Source organism: Engraulis encrasicolus, chromosome 22, assembly GCF_034702125.1.
Source record: "Engraulis encrasicolus isolate BLACKSEA-1 chromosome 22, IST_EnEncr_1.0, whole genome shotgun sequence".
NCBI lineage: Eukaryota > Metazoa > Chordata > Actinopteri > Clupeiformes > Engraulidae > Engraulis > Engraulis encrasicolus.
The window spans coordinates 34,711,842-34,733,496 of NC_085878.1; the positions used below are offsets into that span (position 1 = coordinate 34,711,842).

A 21,655-nucleotide genomic window follows, 5' to 3' on the forward strand; every position below is an offset into this window, starting at 1 on the left:
CATAGGCCTTTGCTCATCCTCTCCACTCAACAATATAAAGCACTAATGTTGTCAATCTCATCGGAAAAGCTAAGCAGGTAGATTTGTGTGACCTTGACTGAAATAACAGGTAATCTCCAAAATAAAAAGAGGCTGGCTTGGTATACCGGGAGCAGGTTGTTGATGTGTTGGAACATTCTTTGGGACTGACGGGGGGTTTTATGGTGGGGCTGGGGGAGAAAAAGAGGGAAATTCTTTTTTTTTTTTTAACTGCGCTGGTGGTCACACTCATTGTTTGACTTAAGATGGAATCCACTTGTTATCCCTCGCAACCCACAGGTTTTGGTATGAATCACTGAACCGTACTGTGTGTGTGTGCATGTGCGTGCGCACATACCCGTGTGTGTTTCTGCGCGTGTGAGCGCATGTTTGTGCCTGTGAGTGCGGGTTCAGTGTCACTCTGCCTGCCGCACCCTTTCATAATTGTCTAATTAGTCATATTCCGCACCCAAAAATAAACACGGCACTTCAACACCACGCAGACTATTTCAAAGACATTCCAGTGGTCAGCAAAGAGGGTGAGTGAGAGAGAGAGAGAGAGAGAGAGAGAGAGAGAGAGAGAGAGAGAGAGAGAGAGAGAGAGAGGCAGGAAAGAAAAGAGAGAGATAAGAGATCAAGATAGTACTCAGGGAGATGAAAGCCGTTGCAGACTAGTCCCATTTAGCCCAACCAGACCTGCAATCACCGTAATGCAGCCCTTTTGGTTGTTTACGGTTATTGTTTGGGTAAAGTCAAAGACCGGGTTGACGTGGACAGCTTTCAATGCTTGGAAGTGACTCAAACAGTTGGAAGAGGAAAGAAAAAAGAAAAAAAAAACACGGAAAGGGTGAAGCACTTGGCAAGGGTTTCCTTGGCCTCTTGCTGATTCACCCTGTAGGCCGGAGCATTTACGCCTGGAATTTCTACCTCTTCATTAAGGCGATCTGTGTAAAAACAGCGGGTAACTTAAACTTTTGGCAGAGGGATATGCCATTAAAAAAAATAGGAGACATTATCACTCTCTTGCCCCACTCGCGACACACATACACACGAACACCCCCCATTTTCTCTGTTGCTCTCTCTCTCTCTCTCTCTCTCTCTCTCTCTCTCTCTCTCTCTCTCTCTCTCTCTCTCTCTCTCTCTCTCTCTCTCTCTCTCTCTCTCTCACACACACACACACACACACACACACACACACACACACACACACACACACACACACACACAAGCTATTAGAATAGAAGTACATTAATGGATACCTTCAGGGCAGAGATCCAGCTGCATTGAATTGCTAATGCAAATCACATGACAGGAGTTAAATCACTAAAAGCATGTCAACCCCCATCCAAGAATAACCCAAAATGAGCAGGGGAGAGCTCACACATGAAAACCAGGAAAGGAGCTCAGATTTAGCAGCGCTTTCTTTCCCCTCTATCCAAGTGTCTAACATAGTGTTTCTCAACGGGGGCCGCTACAGCCCCCCAGGGGAACGTTAGAAAGAGAAGGATGCAGCTGAGAGGGGGCGGTGCTTAGTTGCCATTGGGGGGCATTAGCCCATTTTAATTTTGAATACTAAGGGGGCGTTGGCAGGCTTATGATGAGATCAAGGTGGGCATTGTAAGCTTCTGATGAGGTCCAGGGGGCGGTTTGTTCAAAAAAGGTTGAGAACCACTGGTCCAACGACCCTGACAGACGACTGATGCTCGTACACTTCATGGAGGTTCAGATGGCTGGAGAACGTTTGGAAGTGGAAGAGTGGACGCTTCTTGCTCTTTTTTGCCTCTCTTTCTCTTTTCATTCTGGAGGAGGTGGAGGAGGAGCCCACCTTGGCAGGCCTTCCCTGGGCCACATCAAACGGTTCTAGCTAAGGGGATTTCTGTGTCTTCAACCTGTCACTCACCATTAGAATTCCTCTCTTATCTTCCCGCCACCATCAGTTTTGGTCTTCATCACAAACCCAGGGCTTAGTCTTGCAGTAAGCAACCCCCACCTGCCTGCAGGACCGCTGCTAAGGTTTTGAAGGCCTTAAGCATAACTGCTCAGGAGGCCCCCTAATAATTAAATAATAATAATAATAGTAATATTAATAATAACAACAATAATAATAATTTATAATTCTAGTATGCCTAACAAATAATGGGCCTTTTAATAAACTAATACACCTATATTTCATGATATAACATTTTAAAACTGAATATTTTTATTATGACGTTTTTAAGTCAATCTCAATTTAGGAGGCCCCCAATTTTGGGGGCAAAGTGGTTGAGGCCCTAAGCGCTCTGCGTACTCTGCTTATGCCTGGTGGGGGGCCCTGCCTGATTGCACAGCAAACCTCTCACCCGCACGGAGAGGAGGAGACTGGAAGAGAGAGAGACGCAGGAGGATGAAATTGGGCTTTAATTGTGTCTAGGGTTGAGCTATTTGACTCTTATTTTCCCTGTGTGTGTGTTTGTGTGTGTGCGCGCGCGCGTGTGAGTGCATGCATGTCGCAAGTGTGTGTGTGTGTGTGTGTGTGTGTGTGTGTGTGTGTGTGTGTGTGTGTGTGTGTGTGTGTACGTGTGTGTGTGTGTCTGTGTGTGTGTGTGTGTGTGTGTGTGTGTGTGTGTGTGTGCGTGTGCGTGTGCGTGTGCGTGTGTGTTAAGTCCCTGCAGGTGAAGGAAAATTCCACCGCAGACCAGTGATGGGTCAAAGGTGAGACTCACGCTTCCTTGGCTAAATGTCTAGTCGTTGGCGGGCGGAAATACCACGGGTTCACTCCCACTCTGACAAGGAGATCTTCTTCAAAGGGGGGGATAACGCGGGTGATTCCTTGTTGCCTTTTGTTTAGGCTACCAAGGTACTAGGCACACCTGTGGAGCCTGCTATTGTGCCAGTGTCATAGGAGATCCTGTGTGTGCCCTGCTGGGTAAGTGACACTCAGACACAAACATACACACAAGGGCGCACAAACAGATAGAGAGAGAGAGAGAGAGAGAGAGAGAGAGAGAGAGAGAGAGAGAGAGAGAGAGAGAGAGAGAGAGAGAGAGAGAGAGAGAAATGCAGACACAGAGAGACAAACAGGAGCGCACGCGCGCACACACATGCAAGTACATACACACGCACGCACGCACGCACACACACACACACACACACACACACACACACACACACACACACACACACGCACGCACGCACACACACACACACACACACACACACACAGAGGTTATGGAGGTCGTAGGCAGTGATGTCACAGGTATTACACCACTCGCACTTAAAGACACCCAACAGGAGACATACTACACACCGGCCTAAAGACCAAGTGAAGAAGAAGAATGTTCTTTCTTGTTGAGATGGGGAAGATTAAAGGTTTTGACCTTGGTGAGAGAGGTGCACTGTGGAGATTAATGCGGCGGTTTGCAGACATGGGACAAATGACATTGAACACGTCTCTGCAAAAAGCCATGACCCCGAAGGCCTCTTCACAGACAGTCCATGCTGTATAGTTGTGTGGTTATATATTTGCGTGCTTGTGTTTGTATGCTTGTGTGTGTGTGTGTGTGTGTGTGTGTGTGTGTGTGTGTGTGTGTGTGTGTGTGTGTGTGTGTGTGTGTGTGTGTGTGTGTGTGTGTGTGTGTGTGTGTGTGTGTGTGTGTGTGTGTGTGTGTGTGTGGTGAGGGGGTCTGGGTGTAATTCGACCATCCTCTATCTCTTTCGGCCTTTATTGGGTAAATATTTTGCTCATCTAAAGAACCCCTCTTGGTCACGACTACAAAGGAAGCGTGCTTTTGCTCCACAGAGTACGCATGGAGATAAACAATAACAAAGTCTTGCGTGCTCTTGACTCCTACAGGATGTAGGGCTGCCGTGCGCATACACGCAGATACATCAACAAGTCTTTGATATGGGACAGGAACATCGCACTGGGAGATACGAGGAAGAGACTGGAGAGAGAGAGAGAGAGAGAGAGAGAGAGAGAGAGAGAGAGAGAGAGAGAGAGAGAGGGAGAGGGAGAGGGAGAGAGAGAGGAGAGAGAGAGAGAGAGAGAGAGAGAGAGAGAGAGAGAGAGAGAGAGAGAGAGAGAGAGAGAGAGAGAGACTGTTATGAGGAATGGGAGGGATAAGTGAAATATGTGACAGTGCCATGGGTGTGATATGCCTGCCATAGTCATTCACGTGTGATGAGAGAGAGAGAGAGGGAGAGAGAGAGAGAGAGAGAGGCTAATGCTGATAAGAGCATCCTATTTGGCTCGCGAGGGGGAAAACCACTCACATGCATTTGCCTCTGCAAACGCTGCTTGCCCTGCCAACTGAAATCTCCGGTATGCCAGTGGGCTTATTGTTTCTTTCCTCTGAGCATGTGTCCAAACCATCCACCCCAAACGCACATACGCGCACACGCGCACACACACACAAACACACACACACACAGACACACACAGTATCTTCCATCTCTTTTGTTTTGGCAGGTGCGTCTTCATTTTGCTTTTAAGACAGGGATGACCTTCAAGCACAACGCTGTGGTCCACTGAGCAGCATAACTGCTTGGAGCAGATCTTGATTTCGGCCGTAACGGCCCATTTAAGTCAACCGGCTGGAAGAGTAAGCAAAGGAAAGGAGAAGAGAGAGAGAGACGGATGAAAGAAGAAGAAGAAGAAGAAGAAGAAGAAGAAGAAGAAGAAGAAGAAGAAGAAGAAGAAGAAGAAGAAGAAGAAGAAGAAGAAGAAGAAGAAGAAGAAGAAGAAGAAGAAGAAGAGGGAGGTGGAGGTGGAAGGAAGAAAGGAAGACATGAAGAGTGGGGGAGAGCAGACAGCCTTGGGTTTGTTTACTGCACTGAACTTTAACTCCCATGCACTGATTTAAGTTTAATTGCCATCTGCCTTTTGCTAATGTGAAAATGCTGGACTGTGATGCTGAGACAGCTCCCAGGATGCTCTGGGAGAGGAGAGGAAATAGCCGTGACAGACAGACAGATGATGGCGGACAGACACAAGCAGACAGCAGGAAAATGCAAATACAGTAGAGGAAATGAGACTACTCAAGTGTCTGTGGAAAGAAATGTCAGTAACACTTTCTATGAACCCAGTGTTTAGAACATCAAACTAAAACATTTGTAAAGCCTTACAGTAGGTTTATAATAGACTCTGTCACTTCAGGTTGTGAAAGGCTTATGGCATAGCATTATAAAGTAATATTGTCAAGAGCACTAGTATTAATTCTTTTGAATATCATGTCAATCATCATAAAATGTAACAAATGGATTATAACCGCTTATGATAGTGTGCACAGTATAGTCTTTTAAGAACGCTGGGTTGATAGCAAGTGTTACCGCCATGTATTTGACAAAGCATGGTGCAATGGCATCTGCCTACAGTACCTGTAGTCCTCTGTGAGGCTAACGCTGGACTCCTCCTTGCGCAGGCGTGAGAGGGACGCTCCGCCCTCCAGCTGCAGGCGCACCAGCCGAGTGTCCTCCAGGACGCTGCGCATCAGTTCTCTGTAGCGGCCCAGCAGCACCTGAGCCTCCTGCGGAGAGCGAGAGCAGAGAGTAGAGAGAGAGAGGTTCCATTGGCCCATTGTTTCCGGGTTCTATTATTGCAAGGGGGAGAGGGGGGAAATCCCCCTTTAGGCAGACCTAGGCAGACCTAAGGACTGTTCTATTCAATGCAAGGAGTATTATGACACGCCCCTTTAGGCAGACCGGAACCTGGTCATGTTAGGTGCCCATAGCAACCTATTATGTTGGCATATCTCTGTATACTTAAAGAATCTCTGCTGAGAGGGTGTAAATCACAGCCTCCATGGCGATACGATTCAATATCGATATCTTATTATTCCATGCGATGCGATTTGATTATTTCCGATACTTAATAATGCCCCACGATACGATACAATACGATTCGATTCTACTTTTTTTCAATTACTTTTCCACTTCTATTATGTTATGGAGCTAGGGCATTGGGCAGGGGCCAGAGATTCGATTCAATCGTCAGATTATATCGCGATATATCTATACATTTCGATTATTATTTACACCTCTAGGAGAGAGGGGAGGAACAGCGGGCACAGAAGAGAAGAGAGTCATGATAGGACACCTGTAACACTGAAACAGTTCCTTAACTTAGTCCAGGAAGAGAAGTTCTGAGGCACTCAAGGTTGCGATTTTTTTAAATACTTTTTTATTTGACTACAATTGTTGAGTGCCTCAGAACTTCTCTTCCTGGACTAAACTTGAGAGCCCCTACACTGATGAGCACCATGGAAAAAGGTGAAGACCCAGAAGCACTCCAATTATCTGTTTGTGTTTAGTTCCATAACTTTTCCCAGGATCCCAAATGTTCACTTAGTGCACAGAACTGAGAAACACTGTGACACTCACAACGAAGCAATGTTAAACCCTAAGTAATAGTGCATTCTGAACTGTATGTTGTTTCCAGGGAGAGAGTAGAGGATAGAGGGCAGAGAAGACAGTTTAAAAGGTCCTTTCTAAAATGGCAGCTATAATCCGTTTTAACTGTCATGTATTTTTCAAACTGACTCCAAAATGTTCACTCAGTGCACTGTATTTGCAATGAAAAAATTTTCAACATCTCGGTTTTCTGACCATTATTTTTTCACAAGGGTTGAACGCAATGTTCTGAATACGTGTTTTTAAATTTAAAACTAGCTTACCTACTGAAACCGTTTTAATAGAAAATGAAACCAATGTGGAAATAAAACACACTGCCATAATAAATCCATTATTCTAAGGTAAGTGTTTTGGTTGCAGTCATAGTTCTTCGTTGCAGTTCTCAAACAAAAAAGAGTTAACTTCAAAAGGTTGCCGCTTTCATTCATTTGGACTGTGCACATAACTCACAATATTAGTCTTGGCCATACTGCATGGAAGGATTACACAACTTTGCTTTCGAGGGGTCAGGGGGTGTCAAAAAACTCGGACTTTGACTTACATAAGCTATAGCGCAAATGTGGCTTTAGGACAGAAAAATGTGAAACCGTATCGCCAATCCAAACACTCGTTTCTCATGCTATACTCATGACCACTGAGGAGCGCGTGTCATAGATACTACTGGTAGCACCCTGCCCGGTGGACTTGAAACAAATCCGGTGCGTTCCCCCACTGTGTTTCTCCATGGGAGCTGGGGGACTTCATACTGCAGAAACCGACTGACACGCCCTGGCCTGTGAAAACCAAGACCTCCGTAACTATAACTAACTCCTGAAATATGGACGTGGTGGATGTTATGTGGGCCCCAACTTCAGGCCAGCTGTGTGGATTTGTCTGACTTACTACCAGTCAATGTCTTGTGACAGCGAGACTCAAGACGCCACTCATGCAAACAATATGCATAGCAGACGTGTGTGCACGCATGTCTGTGTGTGTGCTGTGCATGTGTGCATGCGCATGCTAATTCAAAGATAGGTATGGGAGAATGAAAAAACACTTTCACCATTCACACAAGACACACAAGATGACTGATTCCATTATAGGCGAGTACATGTAGGGTATAACCCCAAAAAAATGTATAGAAAAGGTTTTTTTATGGATTATATTACTGTTGGACCTGCTAAATGGCTAAATCTAGTAAAATCTGACTTTGGGAAATGAGTTATTTTCAACATGGCTGCCATAGGCTTATAATAAGGGTTGAGAGACACTCCAGGTGAATAGGCCAAAAAATTTAGCTTGCCGATATCACCATGAAACTTAATCCAGTGATTACTCACATATTTGTGAGAAAAAAATGTATTGCAAGTTTTCTGAAATGTTATGTTTTAATATGGTAATTGGACTATAATTAAATATGCAATACATTTCAAAATGCAAAAACTCAAAATCTGAAACAGCCAGGCTCAAAATTACTCTTTTATTTTGTTTCTAGTAAGCCAGAAGATATCTTCAGATGAGATTATGGACATCTCTTTTTGTTTTGTAGTAAATCTAAAAATCTTTGTGCAGACACACCAGCTAGCATTTTTTTTCAAAACATGATTATTTAACATCTCTCTTAGATGTAAATAATTGAGTTTTATGTTTCTCAAGTTCTTCCAGACATTCTTTGAGTCTGGTGGTATCATTCTTAGCATGTCAGCATCAAGGGCAAGGTCAGCTGTCCTCAACTCATAGCCTCTCCATAGAGGTGTCCTAAGGGCTGGTGCTGGGACTCCTATTTGCCATGTACACCACATCACTGGGTCATGTTATCTGTTCTCACAGCTTCTCATACTACACAGATGAAGCACAGTTATACCTATACTTTGTGCCAGATGACTCCACGGGCTACGTACACATTTCCGCTTGCCTCTCTGAACTATCCACAAGTATGAAGGAATGCCACCTTCAGTTGAGCCTCGCTCAAACTGCACTGCTGGTGATCTCAGCCAGAGATTTAGGTTGCCACTATATCGAACTCAATTTGGATTCTGCTACTGTTGCCTTAAATAAGGCCACAATAAATCTAGGTGTCATTGAGTGCGTTTACATGCAGTTCAGTATCCCGAATATGAGGCTTATCCCGCTTATGATCATATTCGGGATAAGGTGTTTATATGCGCACAGAACGTTATACCGCAGTCTACATTCTTGGCCGTTATAGAATTCTCTTCAAATGCGTGTAGCCTGGATACCAGCAACAGCGTTCCATGGGAAGCCCCTGTATTCGGGATAAGGTGTATACATGCGTCAGTATCCCGGCTTCTTTCGGAAAACTCCACCTAGCATATCCCGATTTCTCAGTATCCCGAATAAGGGCTTATTCGGGATACTGAAGTGTTTATATGCGCAAACGCAAATTCGGGATACTTAATATCCCGATCATATTCGGGATACTGAACTGCATGTATACGCACTCAGTGTTGCGGACCATCTATCATTCTCTGACCACATAGCCTCAGTTTCCCAGTCATGTCGATTCTCACTGTTATATATACATAAAATCAGACTGTATCTGACCTGAATGACTCAACTTCTGATATTGTCCATCTGACCTGAACTACTGCAACTCCCTCCTGACTGGTCTTCCAGCTTGTGAAATAAGCCCTTTGCAAATGGCACTGCATGCCACTCCTCTTTTTCATGCCCTAATTGAATACAAGGCCCTGACCCTTGCCTATAAAGCTACAACAGGCCCTAAACTGGCTTACCTAAAAGCTATGCTAAAGCCCTATGTTTCTTTCAGGACACTGTCTGTCTCCAGTACCAACAGTTTCACCTTGCCCTCTACTTACACATGTAATGGGTCCTGTCTATTCAGTTCAGCTGTTGAAAGACCCAAAATACGTAGTGACATCATGATTCATCATTGACGATGTGCCCTGACAAATAGCACATGGATATTACCATAGCAGTAGTGTCTTTATCCACCCAAACAGCACTCCAACCAAACAGATCCTGAAAACATGTTAAGTCATGCCTATGTAATTATCATGTAATAACCCTTATTTTTTTAAACTTTGATCTTGAAAATGACACCTTTCCTGAAGTTAGATTTTCCTAGATTTTTAGTATGTTAGTAAGGACAGCTGGATGTATTGAAATCAGTTGAAAAACCTTTTGTATCAATTTGTTTGGGGTTTGGTGTATTTTTTCCATAGATGTACTCGACTATTAGATCAAATGAAGAACAAAAACCCTGTATCTAACACCGACTGACAAAGGCGGAAAAAAAAAACCCAATTTCATCAGCAGAGAGGAATCATAGAAATGCATTGTGGAGGAGCAGCTGTCTGACGTCTCCAGTTTGACTGTAATTAGTTTAATTACACCTGTCACTGTCTGCACTCCGCTCTACGCTGCCGTGTGGACAGCATTGCACACAGCGAGTGGAAAAACTACTGAATGCAATCCCTTTGAGGACTACCAGAGACGGTTTAAATGCAGAATAGAGAATCTTTGGGACTACCATCACAAATATGTGATTAGAATTTTGCCAACATTTTGAGTTGTCATTATGATGTCACAAGGGCTTTACGGGATTTTTAACGCAGCGTTCTATGGGAGGTGTAGAGTGTTGAAGTGAAATTCTAGAAGAACTGGGAGAAAAATCCTTACTCCTCAAAGGGTTAAGAGCAGAGAGCGATAGGTAGAGTAGTGCAGTGTAGTGCAGTGTGCTGCGTGCCTCCCTCTCCAACGCAGGCAGCCTGCTGCTTCTCTGAGCCTCAGATCGTGCGAGCAGCAATGTGTGTGCTGTCAGCAAAAAAACATCCTGAATTGAAGGACGATTGGGGAGTGGAGGGCCCCCTAATCCTACAGAGGAAGGGAGGAGCGGAGGGGAGGGGAGGAGAGGAGAGGAGAGGAAAGGAGAGGAGAGGAGAGGAGAGGAGAGAAGAGAAGAGGAGAGGAGTGGAGAGGAGAGGAGAGGAGAGGGGAGGGGAGGGGAGGGGAGAGGAATGGAGGAGAGGAGAGGGGAGAGGAATGGAAGAGAGGAGAGGAGAGGAGGGGAGAGAGGAGGAGAGGAGAGGAGAGAAGAGAAGAACAGATTGGAGAATCATGGGAGGGACGGAGGGAGAGGGGAGAGAAGAACAGGCGGGAGGGAGGAGAGTAGAGAAGAAGACAGGGAATAGAAGAACAGAGGACAGAAGAAGTGAAGAGGGGAGGGAGGGAAAGGCAGGAGGGGACTTGAAGAGAGGGAAGACGGCCCAATAGGTTGACGTGTTCAAACAGGCTTTGTTGCTATTATTTTCAGTCATAGTTCTGGCGAGGTAGGGGGACCTCTTGCTCTCCTGGAAGCTGGGGCTCTTATGTTAAGCACTCCTTCAAGGAATCAATACCCGATCAGGAGGCTGAGAGAGCAGACAATGGGGACCAGGGGAGCCACAACTCAGCCGTCTCCCTCACGTCAAAAATAAAATATGAGGGGGGGGGGTGGCTTTAAGAAAGATGACTGTCCTCTTGGGGAGGCCTCTTTAAGCCTCAGATCCCCCCAAAACACTCACACACACGCACGCACACGCACATACACAAGCGCGAGCGCACACACACACACACACACACACCTGCACACAGGGGCGCGCGCGCACACACACACAAACACACGCCCGCACACACAGAGACAGAGACACAGACACACTGCATATATGCACATAGACCCACAGACACAGACACAGACACACACACCAAAACCTTAGCCCTCTTTCAGCCAATTCCCCAGGGACCCAAGGAGTCGCTTTGTGTCCTTCAGTGACCCCTGCTGCCATATGAGGGTCAGTCCAATCAATTCCCAGCGCAGGCAGTAGCGTGCCCTCACCCACAATTCATAGCAGGACCTGACAGGGGGCCAGACCTGTGGGGCCGAGTCTCTTTGCATTTCTGAGCTTTTATGCTCCATTTTTTTTATTAAGATGCATTCTCCACCCTTCACTTGCAGCGGCAATGGCAATGCACAGGCATCAGCGTGCCCTTACCCAAAATGCATAGCGAGAGCTCTCAGGAGGCCAGACTCTCCTTTTTTGCATTTCAGAGCTTTTATGCTCTATTTTTTTATTTAGATGCATTCTCCACCCATCATTAAAGTTGTTGGCTCTCTTGCACAAACATAGCCAACGGTGAGCAGAAAGAGGAGAAAGGGGGGGCTGAGTGGAGCGGAGAAAAATCAACCTCTGAATAGAAAAAATCCAGCGGCGGTGTTATGGGACCTCTAGAGATTGGTTTCATTAGGCAGGCACCCACGTCCAGACTGTAATAAAAGCCTCTGGCCCGGTGGCTGTTGCGGCAGGTCTGGGTAAATTTAGCCTGGGCCCCAGTGACACAGATTACACTGAGCTGTTCTGTCTGTCTGCCAACTTCTTTTTTCTTTTTTCTTCTTTATTTTGCAACCTTTTCCTACATTCGAGTTACAACAGCAAGAGGTAGGGAGATGGGCAGCAGCAGAGCCAAGCAGAGGGCGTCTGGGCTTTGTGTTGGATGGACAACGGTGTTGTGGTGTCAGCACATTTTATATCAGAGCTACTAAACGCTAGCAGTGAAGCGTGACCATGTGGAATTGAATAGACGATGTGATGAAAACAGCATTTACATGGAAACTGAAAACATGTGCAACTTGAGGCTGAATATTGAATTTGAGGAGACAATGCTGGTGTGGGAAGGCTGGTGAAAGGCTTTGTGTGTTATCGACCCCAACCCAGAGGTTTTGGTTTGAATCACTGACATGTAGTTCTCTCTCTCTCTCTCTCTCTCTCTCTCTCTCTCTCTCTCTCTCTCTCTCTCTCTCTCTCTCTCTCTCTCTCCCCCTGTGTGCGTATGTATGTCTGTCTGTACATGTGTGTGTGTTTCAGTGTGACTGCGAGAGTATGCATGTGTGTAGAGAGGCGGTTGGAAAAGTAGCCTTGTGTCCTGTACCTCCGCAGTAGGGGGGAGAGGGGTGGACTCCAGACTGGCAATGGTGCTCTGGAGGAGGTTGACAGCATCCTGACAGTTACTGGTCAACTGCTCCAACCTCTGCAGAAGAAAAAGAAGAAAAGAAGAAGAAGAAGAAGAAGGGGGGAGAGAGAGAGAGAGAGAGAGAGAGAGAGAGAGAGAGAGAGAGAGATTAGTTTGTAACACTCATTTATTATCATTCCCAAAGATTCACATTACAGGCGACTGCAAAAGGCAACACATTCGGAGTATGCCGGAAGAGAGAGAAGGAGATCGCAGAAGAGATAAATAAAGAGACAGAACGAGAGAGAGAGAGAGAGAGAGAGAGAGAGAGAGAGAGAGACCTTAATGAGAAACACGTGCCCACCAGATGTTCATGCACAGACATAAATGCATGTCAGCACAAACAGTTTGTGGTTCGTCTTATGTATACATTCTCAGACCGTCCTTATTCACAGAATGTGAGATCCACCTAATGACAACTCCTCAAGGGCAGTTTAAATGTACTGGAAACTATTTACTGTAACTATTTACCATATGTACTTTATTTACGCAAATGTCAGTGGAATCGCTGCTTCAGCTAATTACGGCGAACATAATAAAAACTGATGTGCGTGCGTGTGCGTGTGTGTGAAAGAGTGTGTGTGTGTGTGTGTGTGTGTGTGTGTGTGTGTGTGTGTGTGTGTGTGTGTGTGTGTGTGTGTGTGTGTGTGTGTCTTTGTATATGTGTGAGTGTGTGCGTGTGTGTGTATGTGTGTGTGTGTGTGTGTGTGTGTGTGTGTGTGTGTCTTTGTATATGTGTGAGTGTGTGCGTGTGTGTGTATGTGTGTGTGTGTGTGTTTCCTCACCGTCCTGAAGCACATCCAGCTGGCGTGGGAGAAGGGGAAGGTGCCGTCGTACTCGGTGGGCAGCTGAGAGACGTCCACGTGCTTATGCAGAGACTTCAGAGACGTCAGGAGCTCCAGCTGCAGAATACAGAGAGGAGAGAGAGAGAGGGAGGGAGAGGGAGAGGGAGAGAGAGAGAGAGCAGGGGCAGGGGCAGAGAGAGAGAGGCAGGGGCAGGGGCAGGGGCAGGGGCAGGGGCAGGGGCAGGGGCAGGGGCAGGGGCAGGGGCAGGGGCAGACAGAGACAAACGGGAAGATGGACAGACAGAGAGAGCCAGAGAGAGAGACAAAGAAACCGAGACAGAGATATGAAATATGACAGACAGAGCTTGATTGCACCTGATACCGAAACTTGGACCCAACTCACCACACTGGAGGGCATCCCTATTGCTACAGCAACTCTGACAACAACACAACAGAGCAGATAGATTGCAGGAGCGTGTGGTGGCGGCTTTTAAGTGCAAGAGTTGTTATAAATTTAGAAAAAGGCTATCGCTCTTGACTTGAAGCGTGCAAGGTCTGCTAGTGAATCAACAGCCTTTAAAGTGCTGTCAGTTTCGACCAGGTCTCTCTTAGCCTCTCTGGTACTGACTGAACTGCACACTCCATTGAAGCACATCCTCAAAAGGCTGATAATCACTACAAGTCAATAAGAGACACTAGAGTCAGTGCAGCCCATAGCTCTTATAAACGGCACGCCATCTCAGAGCAGGGGCACTATGAGGAGGAGAGCTTCACCTGTGGCTCTATAGCCAGTGGTTACAGAGGTCAGCAGTACATAGGGAATAGCTGTATATTTTATTATTCTTATGTAATATCATTACGTGCAATACAGTAGAAGTCATTTCAAAATTACGCAATATGTATTTTATTGCCTTTACTGTAACAGCTGCCATGGGGGTTATCTGGGCTGTATATTCGTATCTAATATCCTTAGACAAAAGTCATTTCAAAATGACGAATGATTTTTAATATAGCTACGTTGTTTCTTAATCAGTGGCATTTCTAGGTCAGTTTCAGCAATATGTGCAAGTTATCTGTAACAGACGTCATACCTGTACACTGGGGGTCTTCTCTGTGCGAAGAGCTAAATCTCTGTCGGCCAACAACAGCACAGTATGGATGCACCCTGGCATAGAATCCTACAGAGAGGAACCAGGAAGAAGAAAGAGCGATAGATAGATAGAGTAAAGAGAGAAAATGTGCAATGAGTTAAATTAGAAGTTGGTCAGAGAGCAAAATAAAGAGGGAAAAATCAGTGGCATCAATTTTTGTTTCAGAAATTGCTAAAGACAACTATTTCAAGAATCTTAATGGGGTTGGTCTGCTTAAGTGGACGACCATAAAACATGCAGCACCTTTGAAGTTGGCTCACAGCTATAAATTGATCATTGAAGACTCTTTTGTTATTTTTTTTGTGCTTTCGAGTTGTTATTGTAAAAATCCCAAGAACAAAGCCAGCACATTAACTTGCACTCTGCACAGAAGTCTACCATCAGCCCATAAAAAACAGGTCAAATGAACTGACACGAAACCAACAGGACAGAAAAGGCTGTAAAGCCGCTGAGAGAAACAGAGGAATCCACCGAGACTGCTGTTTCAAAGACAAAGACAGACACATACAGCAGTACGCACACAAAAAAAAATCCATCATCAAGCCATGTTACTCATTACTGTGCAGCCCTCTCACCATCACTGACATGCCCAATCAAACACATTCATGACAACGGAGGAAAGCAAACAATACGCGGAGGGGAGCACAGACAAAGTTTCCTGGCATACAAGTGGAAGCTTCTGGGGCTGTCAAGAGTACATGAGTACATGTCCTCTCTGGCTTGCCGTCTATTCTATTCTACTGCTACGGTGACTCACGAATGAGTAGTCCTGACTCCCTGACGCTGGCTGCCTGGCCCTCAGGGACGTTACCCTCCATGCTCTGTTTGGGCCTTTGTCTAACGTGGCCTGTGTGTGTGTGTGTGTGTGTGTGTATGTATGTGTGTGTACAACCAGCAGCTGTAAAAATTCATGGATATTACTAAGAGAGCAGGGCAGGTTTGGGCCTTTGTCTAACATTGCCTGCGTGTGTGTGTGTACACCCAGCGGCTGTACAAATTTATGGATATTACTAAGAGAGAGTGGGGCAGGTTTCCCCCCCACGTCTCCCGTTTTCCTGCCATCTGCACGGGGTGGATGGCTGCAAATCACCCTTCAGGACATGGTGATGAATGTCAGGCCAGATAAAACGTGTTGTGTTGTGTTGTGTTGTGTGGTGGAGGATGGAGGAGTCAGGAGCCAAACAAAAGCGCCCAGGGATTGTCGGTTGGACGGTTGAGTTTGAATGAATGAACGGGCTCCGCACACACACACCTATGCAAACACACATTCGCTCACACACTCACCACTGAAGATACCTACATTCAAACAAAAGGGGCTTGCTCTAAATATATCTTCGTTGGCATATCTGTAAATGGTTCATTTGCTGTAGTCTCCATTTAAAATTTCCATTCCCTCAGCTATATTTTAGTAGGCAATAAGGTGAGTCATTTCCACACACAGTAAAGCCAAGACCTCTACCCTGCTGCCACGCGAGAGCACTCATGCCCATAGGCATACGATCAGACCAGGTGTAGAACAAGCCATCTTGGGGCCCTAGGCTAAGCGACATATAAACATGGGGCTCTGAAAAGTCATTACATAGACATGTTGTGTTTTGATGTCATTTTAGTGTTTTGTCGCACACACATCTTTGATTACTTTACATACTGTACTGTACGTGACAAATTAAGTTCAAGCCTATTTTTTTGTGTCTTTACTGCGACTGTTGTGACAGTTGGGGCCCCTATGGAGGCAATTGCCTAGGTTTGACTAGTGGAAACTCAGACATGTAGGCTACGGTCCTTGCCAGACTGCCTTCTCTAAGCTAAGCATGACTCAAGCTAATAAAGGCGTCAGCATCAATAACGCACAACTAGCAGCAGCCACACTTAAAAAAATAATAATATTCAAATTACACTGGAAAAAAATGGTAGACACTGAACGTTTCTTGCTAAAGAAATCCGATGCGACATTCCCCCCAGCGATGTAATTAATAATGATCCTTTCGAGTCAAACAGGTCTGAATCTGAAATACACAAGAAGACAGTGAATCGAATAATGTCAGCGCTTGTAAGGGCAGTATGCCAGCCTGAGGGCAAACTGGCAATTGCAATACTGTACACTGTCTGCTTCATTGTCTGGTGCTAACCAACTTGTCTCACCTACTGTGTGTACTTGTGGAGTACGAGGGCTGTTATATGCCTGCCTTGAAACATAAGAACACAATAACTCTTGTGTTATAAAAGAAAGAAACGATTATCCTGCTGCCTATCCCTCACATCCGTCTAGCATCCTGAAAAGACCTTTGCATAATGGATTACAAAGACCTCAAACAATTTATTTTGCAACGACAAATGAGTGACAGTGACAAACAATGAAGGGTTCACTTGTAGGGCTCACAATGGCACCTAAATTAGCGGTGGCCTTAAATGTGTTCCACTGTTGAGGTGGCGTTTAGTGTGTTGCGTTTACTTAGTTAGCGCACGTGGCAGCCATAGAGCATGATACACAGCACAAGCCCAGTGTCAGCTGGAAGAGGCCCTATAATTTGATGAGACCATCTGTGCACAATTGGAGTCAAACACAAATAGTTTATGCATGAGGGTGTGCCTTGCATAGCCTCGCCATGTGTGTGTGTGTGTGTGTGTGTGTGTGTGTGTGTGTGTGTGTGTGTGTGTGTGTGTGTGTGTGTGTGCGGGCACGCTCGCGCACACACGCGTCTGTGTGTGTGTGTGTGTGTGGTGTGTGTGTGGTGTGTGTGTGTGTGTGTGTGTGTGTGTGTGTGTGTGTGTGTGTGTGTATGCACAAGTGTGTGTGTGTGGTGTGTGTCGCCCGCACACGTGTTTGTATGTTAAAGTGGGGTGGGGTCAGGCCTTAGGGCCAGTCCCCGAGGGCCAGGCGGTCCCTGTGGGTGCTCTCTCTGAGTGCTGCTGGGGGCTCTGTGGCGTGCTTTGTCATTGTTAGCAGTGACCCTGGCGGGGTGGGCCGGAGGGGTTGCGAGCGCTGCACACGTGTGCCTTTGCAGAGGAGCACAGTTCTACACTGCCAACGCATTTCAGCGCATTTCATCTCATTCCAGCGTAATCCAGTTCTAGAATATGCCAAATGCTGTATTATACCACATTTAGAAAGTTAAACCGCTAAAAACATAACCCTTTTGTCAATAGAGGCTTTGTGCCTTAGGTGTGTCCTAAAATAGGCTAGATTATGTTGGCAGGTGTATCCAACAATCCATCATTCATTGTGCTAAGACTGGTTAAATAATCCATCCACAGGTCAAAATTGCTGCCATTTACATAAATGTTCTATTGCATTTGCAGATGTATTGATCTAACCACAGGGTGACGCAATAGGCAGAGTGTTCATTGCATAAACCAAGGGGGATATTACGCAAAGGGATTATGGACATTTGGGCCTTTTGTTAGTTAAAAACCTTTTTTCTCTCTTTGGCACTTTCACATGACTCTGAAATAATGGTCTCTGAGTTTGCAAAGAAACCTGATTGGTAAATGCTATCCTGATGAAAAGCTGCTCTCTAAATCGTTGCGAAGTCCTAAGACACAGACTGCCCTCTGTTTTTTTGTTTGGTTGTCTTCTTTTTCCATTCAGCAATCAGACTATGTTATTTCTCTGGTCGAGCTCTCGGCTGGCACTGACAGGCCCATGGCCTAAGCCCCAGGGCTTTCAGATGGATGCCTAAAGCTATGCTGGCAGTGGCACAAAAAGCCCAGAAAGAATGAGTCAGGGCCTTTTTCGGAGGCGAGGGCAGGGCACCAATCGCCGTGCAGGGGCCTTAGTGTTTGCCGTGACTATGACAGCAATGCTAATCAAGGCTAATGCTATAGTTAAATCCAGCATGATCAAATGCAGCGGAAAAGATTAGCACCCGAGTTTCGGGAAAGACTACGTATGCCTAACTTGTTTCGCAACCCAAGTTCACTGAACAAGTTCACGTGTGCATGGTGTGTCGCACATACCTACATACAGTGAGTCATATACTGTATGCAAACAAGCCTTCCCGTCACGGTAAATTGCTTGGGTCGCTGATTGCATCTCAACCACGGAGGTTGTGATCTCAACATACCGTATATACCTTGGAGGTTTCATTGTCTAAGCAGACTGGCTGCTTCTCTAGTAACGATGTGTACGGTGTATTAACAGTCACCTTGAGTAGGTGGGAGAGTGAGATTTACGAGCGCAGCACATTCCTGGTGCCTCTGAGTGGTACCTAGATGTCGAGATGTGATTTGTGGAAGGCTCACCTGCAGGATATTAAAGGCTTTGAAGAGAGCAGGGACAGGTGAACACCGCCGGGCATCCACCAGAACAGTCAGACCCAGGGTACGAACTTCCTTCCTGCAGGTGTTGGGAAATACAGTTATCAGATCAGCAGACATCTCTAGCCCCTGTGTCACTGGCGAAAACACTGTCAGTCAGTCAAAACTGTGAATGAAGACATTTGACATTAAAATGGTCAGGGAGATCGAAGTACTCAAAAGGTGATGGCAATACCTGAGAATGGTGTAGAAGTACATGATAATCCGCACAAGCTCGTCGCTGTTGCAACTCGGGTTGAGCCAAATCGTGTTCCTGGGAGTGACGGTGACCAAGGCATGCCCCGATTTATCTCTCGTACCTGTTGGTGATGACAGATGGTAGTACGATCTCCAGCCAGGCTTATACACCGCGATCAAACACAATGACATACACAGACATCTGCAGCTCCAACAATTGTGGATAAACCATTGCTTTCTTCTCAGTGAGCTGCCCGCACAAAAGGGGAATTTGCTAAGGTGCAATGGTTTGCCACGGGGCAGAAGTGATGAAAAGTCTGTGCTATTATTATTAAAAGTGATGGTTTGGAAAGAAATCAAAAACTGTACGTTTCCTTCAATTGAACTGCTGAATGTATTCCAAAATGCCCCGCAGCAGTGTAGAGACACTCCCTAAAAATAAGCAATCATGTGAAAAAGAAATGGAGGAGTGGAGGGGGCGGAAAAAAAAGAAAGAGAGAGAGATGACTGGGTGTACCCACCAGGCAGGCAGAGTACTCCTGAACTCAGCACGTCTGGGTTGATGTTGTGGGCCTCCATGAGCACCGGCTGGCTCTTTAGGGGGGCGGTGGGGATGCGAGCTGGGGCTTCCTGCTGCTGGCATGGGCTGGGCAGAGCTGGGGCTTCCTGCTGCTGGCATGGGATTGGCTGAACCGCCTGCTGCTGGCATGGGATTGGCTGAACCGCCTGCAGCTCCAGACTCCTCAGGAGCTCTACTGTGGGGTTGAGGGCTAAGGAGAAAAGCATGGAGTCAGACACACTGATATGCTAAGACAAGGTGTCAAACAAATAGTGAAATATCATATACACACAGAGGCACAGACAGACCGACATACTAAGACAAGGTGTCAAACAAATACAGAAATATCATGCACACAGAGACACTGACACAGACAGACCGACATACTAAGATAAGATGTCAAAACAAGCAGAGAAACATTATCACACACACACAAATGCACAGACAAGCAGAAAGGCAGACAGACAGACAGCCATAGACACAAACAAAACAATAAATGACAGAACAATACAAAAAAACTTAAACAAACCACCACACATTCTGTGTCCATATTTCTGTCATTTTCATAACTTGAATCCTCTTTACGATACAGGGCTTCAAAACAGATGACGAAATCCTTGTAGGAGACGCCTATCCCTCATAAATCCACTCACTTATTGTGCCAGCAACCTTTAACTCATGATTCAACCAAACGACCTAGTACAAGAACAGGTCAGCAGCAGGCACGTGTCTTGGCCAAAGGAGGAGGGAGAGCCTCTGCTCTGTGAGATATAAGGGGCATATGCTTGTCTCTCTTTTGTGTTTCACAACATCACACAACATCAGGGGATGGAGAGAGGGAGACCGGGCACTTAACGGGTCATTTGTCATGTCTTGCACTCGCTTACTTAGGTTTGATCACTGGTGTGAGTAATCTTGGCTAATCGGTTCAAGCTCGTGCCATTAGGCTTTTTGTTGGATCACCACAACAAACTATCTTTGTGTAGTAGTAGCTACAGAGAAATAATCATCTTATACAGAGCGCAACTCTGCTGGAATGAAAGGGAGCAGAAGGCCGCAGAGCACGAGACAGCAGGTCTGCATTCCCCTGCAAATCTACAAATCCTCCCCGTCGAGCTGAGCACAGAGAGAGGTCCGGCTAAAACCAGCGTCTCCTGTAGATCCTGTACCAGAGCACGGGAAGCACGGCCAGATACCGCCAAGACAACACACACACACACACACGCACACACGCACACACGCACACACGCACACACGCAGACGCAGATACAGTACACACGTCAAAGAACTCATCCACATAAATAGTCACACTTGCACTATGCATTCATGCAGAAAACACAAGCGCACGCACGTGTGGCGTGCACCACTCATGCGCACAAGGTGTGGATCACTGGACTCGAGTAAAAAGGGCAGGTCGACTCAGTGAGGCCTGACGGCACCCTGAAGTCGGGCGATACGGAGGTCAGTGGCAGGCAGCGTCCGTCCGTCCGTCCAGAAACGATAAAAAGCCTCTGAGGCCGTCAGCACGGAGGGCCCAGAGGGGAAGAGAACTGCACTCAGCCCCCTCTACTCGGCCTCGGAGATCAAACGCAAGATGAGATCAGCTGTGCTCTGCCTCTGCTCCGCGGAAAAGATTCCCAAACACACTGCCTTTAAGGCTGTAAAACCCCTCGCATAAGGCCCTAAGTGAAACACAAAATATTTCACCCAGAGACATAATCTTGCTGAGATTGCCATATTTCATAGCAGGGATTTGGGCTAAAATACTTGAGGTGAGGTTTAGAGGCGTGGGGGGCTTGGGTGTGTAATTTGGGGGTGGTGGGAAGGCCAGACCGGGCGGACTGTTATTCCTCGTAAAGATAAGGTGCCAGCGAATCTGACAAACAGAACTCTCTGTTACATCCCTCCATTCCGTAGAACTGCTCTCAGGCTCTTCGTCTGTCTGTCTGCAGGAGATGCCTCCAGTCCACACTCCCTGCCAGCCCTTCGGCTGCTATTTTGGACTGCTGTGTTTTGATAGTACATATAATACCAGAACTTTCTTCTGCGGGATGGCGGAGCCGTATGGGGGCTTCCCAAGAGAATACCAGACAGAGGCCTGGGAGGGACGCTAAAAATGGACACAGGCATGAATTCACCTGGCCCTGCTGGCAGCAGCAGGGCTCTATCAAGCCCACCTTAACTTCTTTTACAGGCAGGTGGATGACGGATCCAGGGCAGTCTGTCCTGGTAAAAATAGTTGCGATAATGCT

General features: G+C 46.3%; 1 protein-coding gene across 2 annotated transcripts in view; it reads right to left on the minus strand.

The window, feature by feature from the left end:
• The window catches only part of plekhg4 (pleckstrin homology domain containing, family G (with RhoGef domain) member 4), a 93,711-nt gene that overhangs the window by 42,945 nt on the left and 29,111 nt on the right, over positions 1–21,655 (minus strand). For both annotated transcript variants that reach the window (XM_063188621.1, XM_063188620.1), the window contains exons 5-11: positions 19,366–19,614; positions 18,843–18,966; positions 18,593–18,686; positions 14,291–14,377; positions 13,200–13,316; positions 12,334–12,432; positions 5,374–5,522 (exon numbers count right to left, since the gene is read on the minus strand). In XM_063188621.1, coding sequence (XP_063044691.1) covers positions 5,374–5,522; positions 12,334–12,432; positions 13,200–13,316; positions 14,291–14,377; positions 18,593–18,686; positions 18,843–18,966; positions 19,366–19,614 — 919 coding nt within the window. The remainder of the gene's footprint in view (positions 1–5,373; positions 5,523–12,333; positions 12,433–13,199; positions 13,317–14,290; positions 14,378–18,592; positions 18,687–18,842; positions 18,967–19,365; positions 19,615–21,655) is intronic.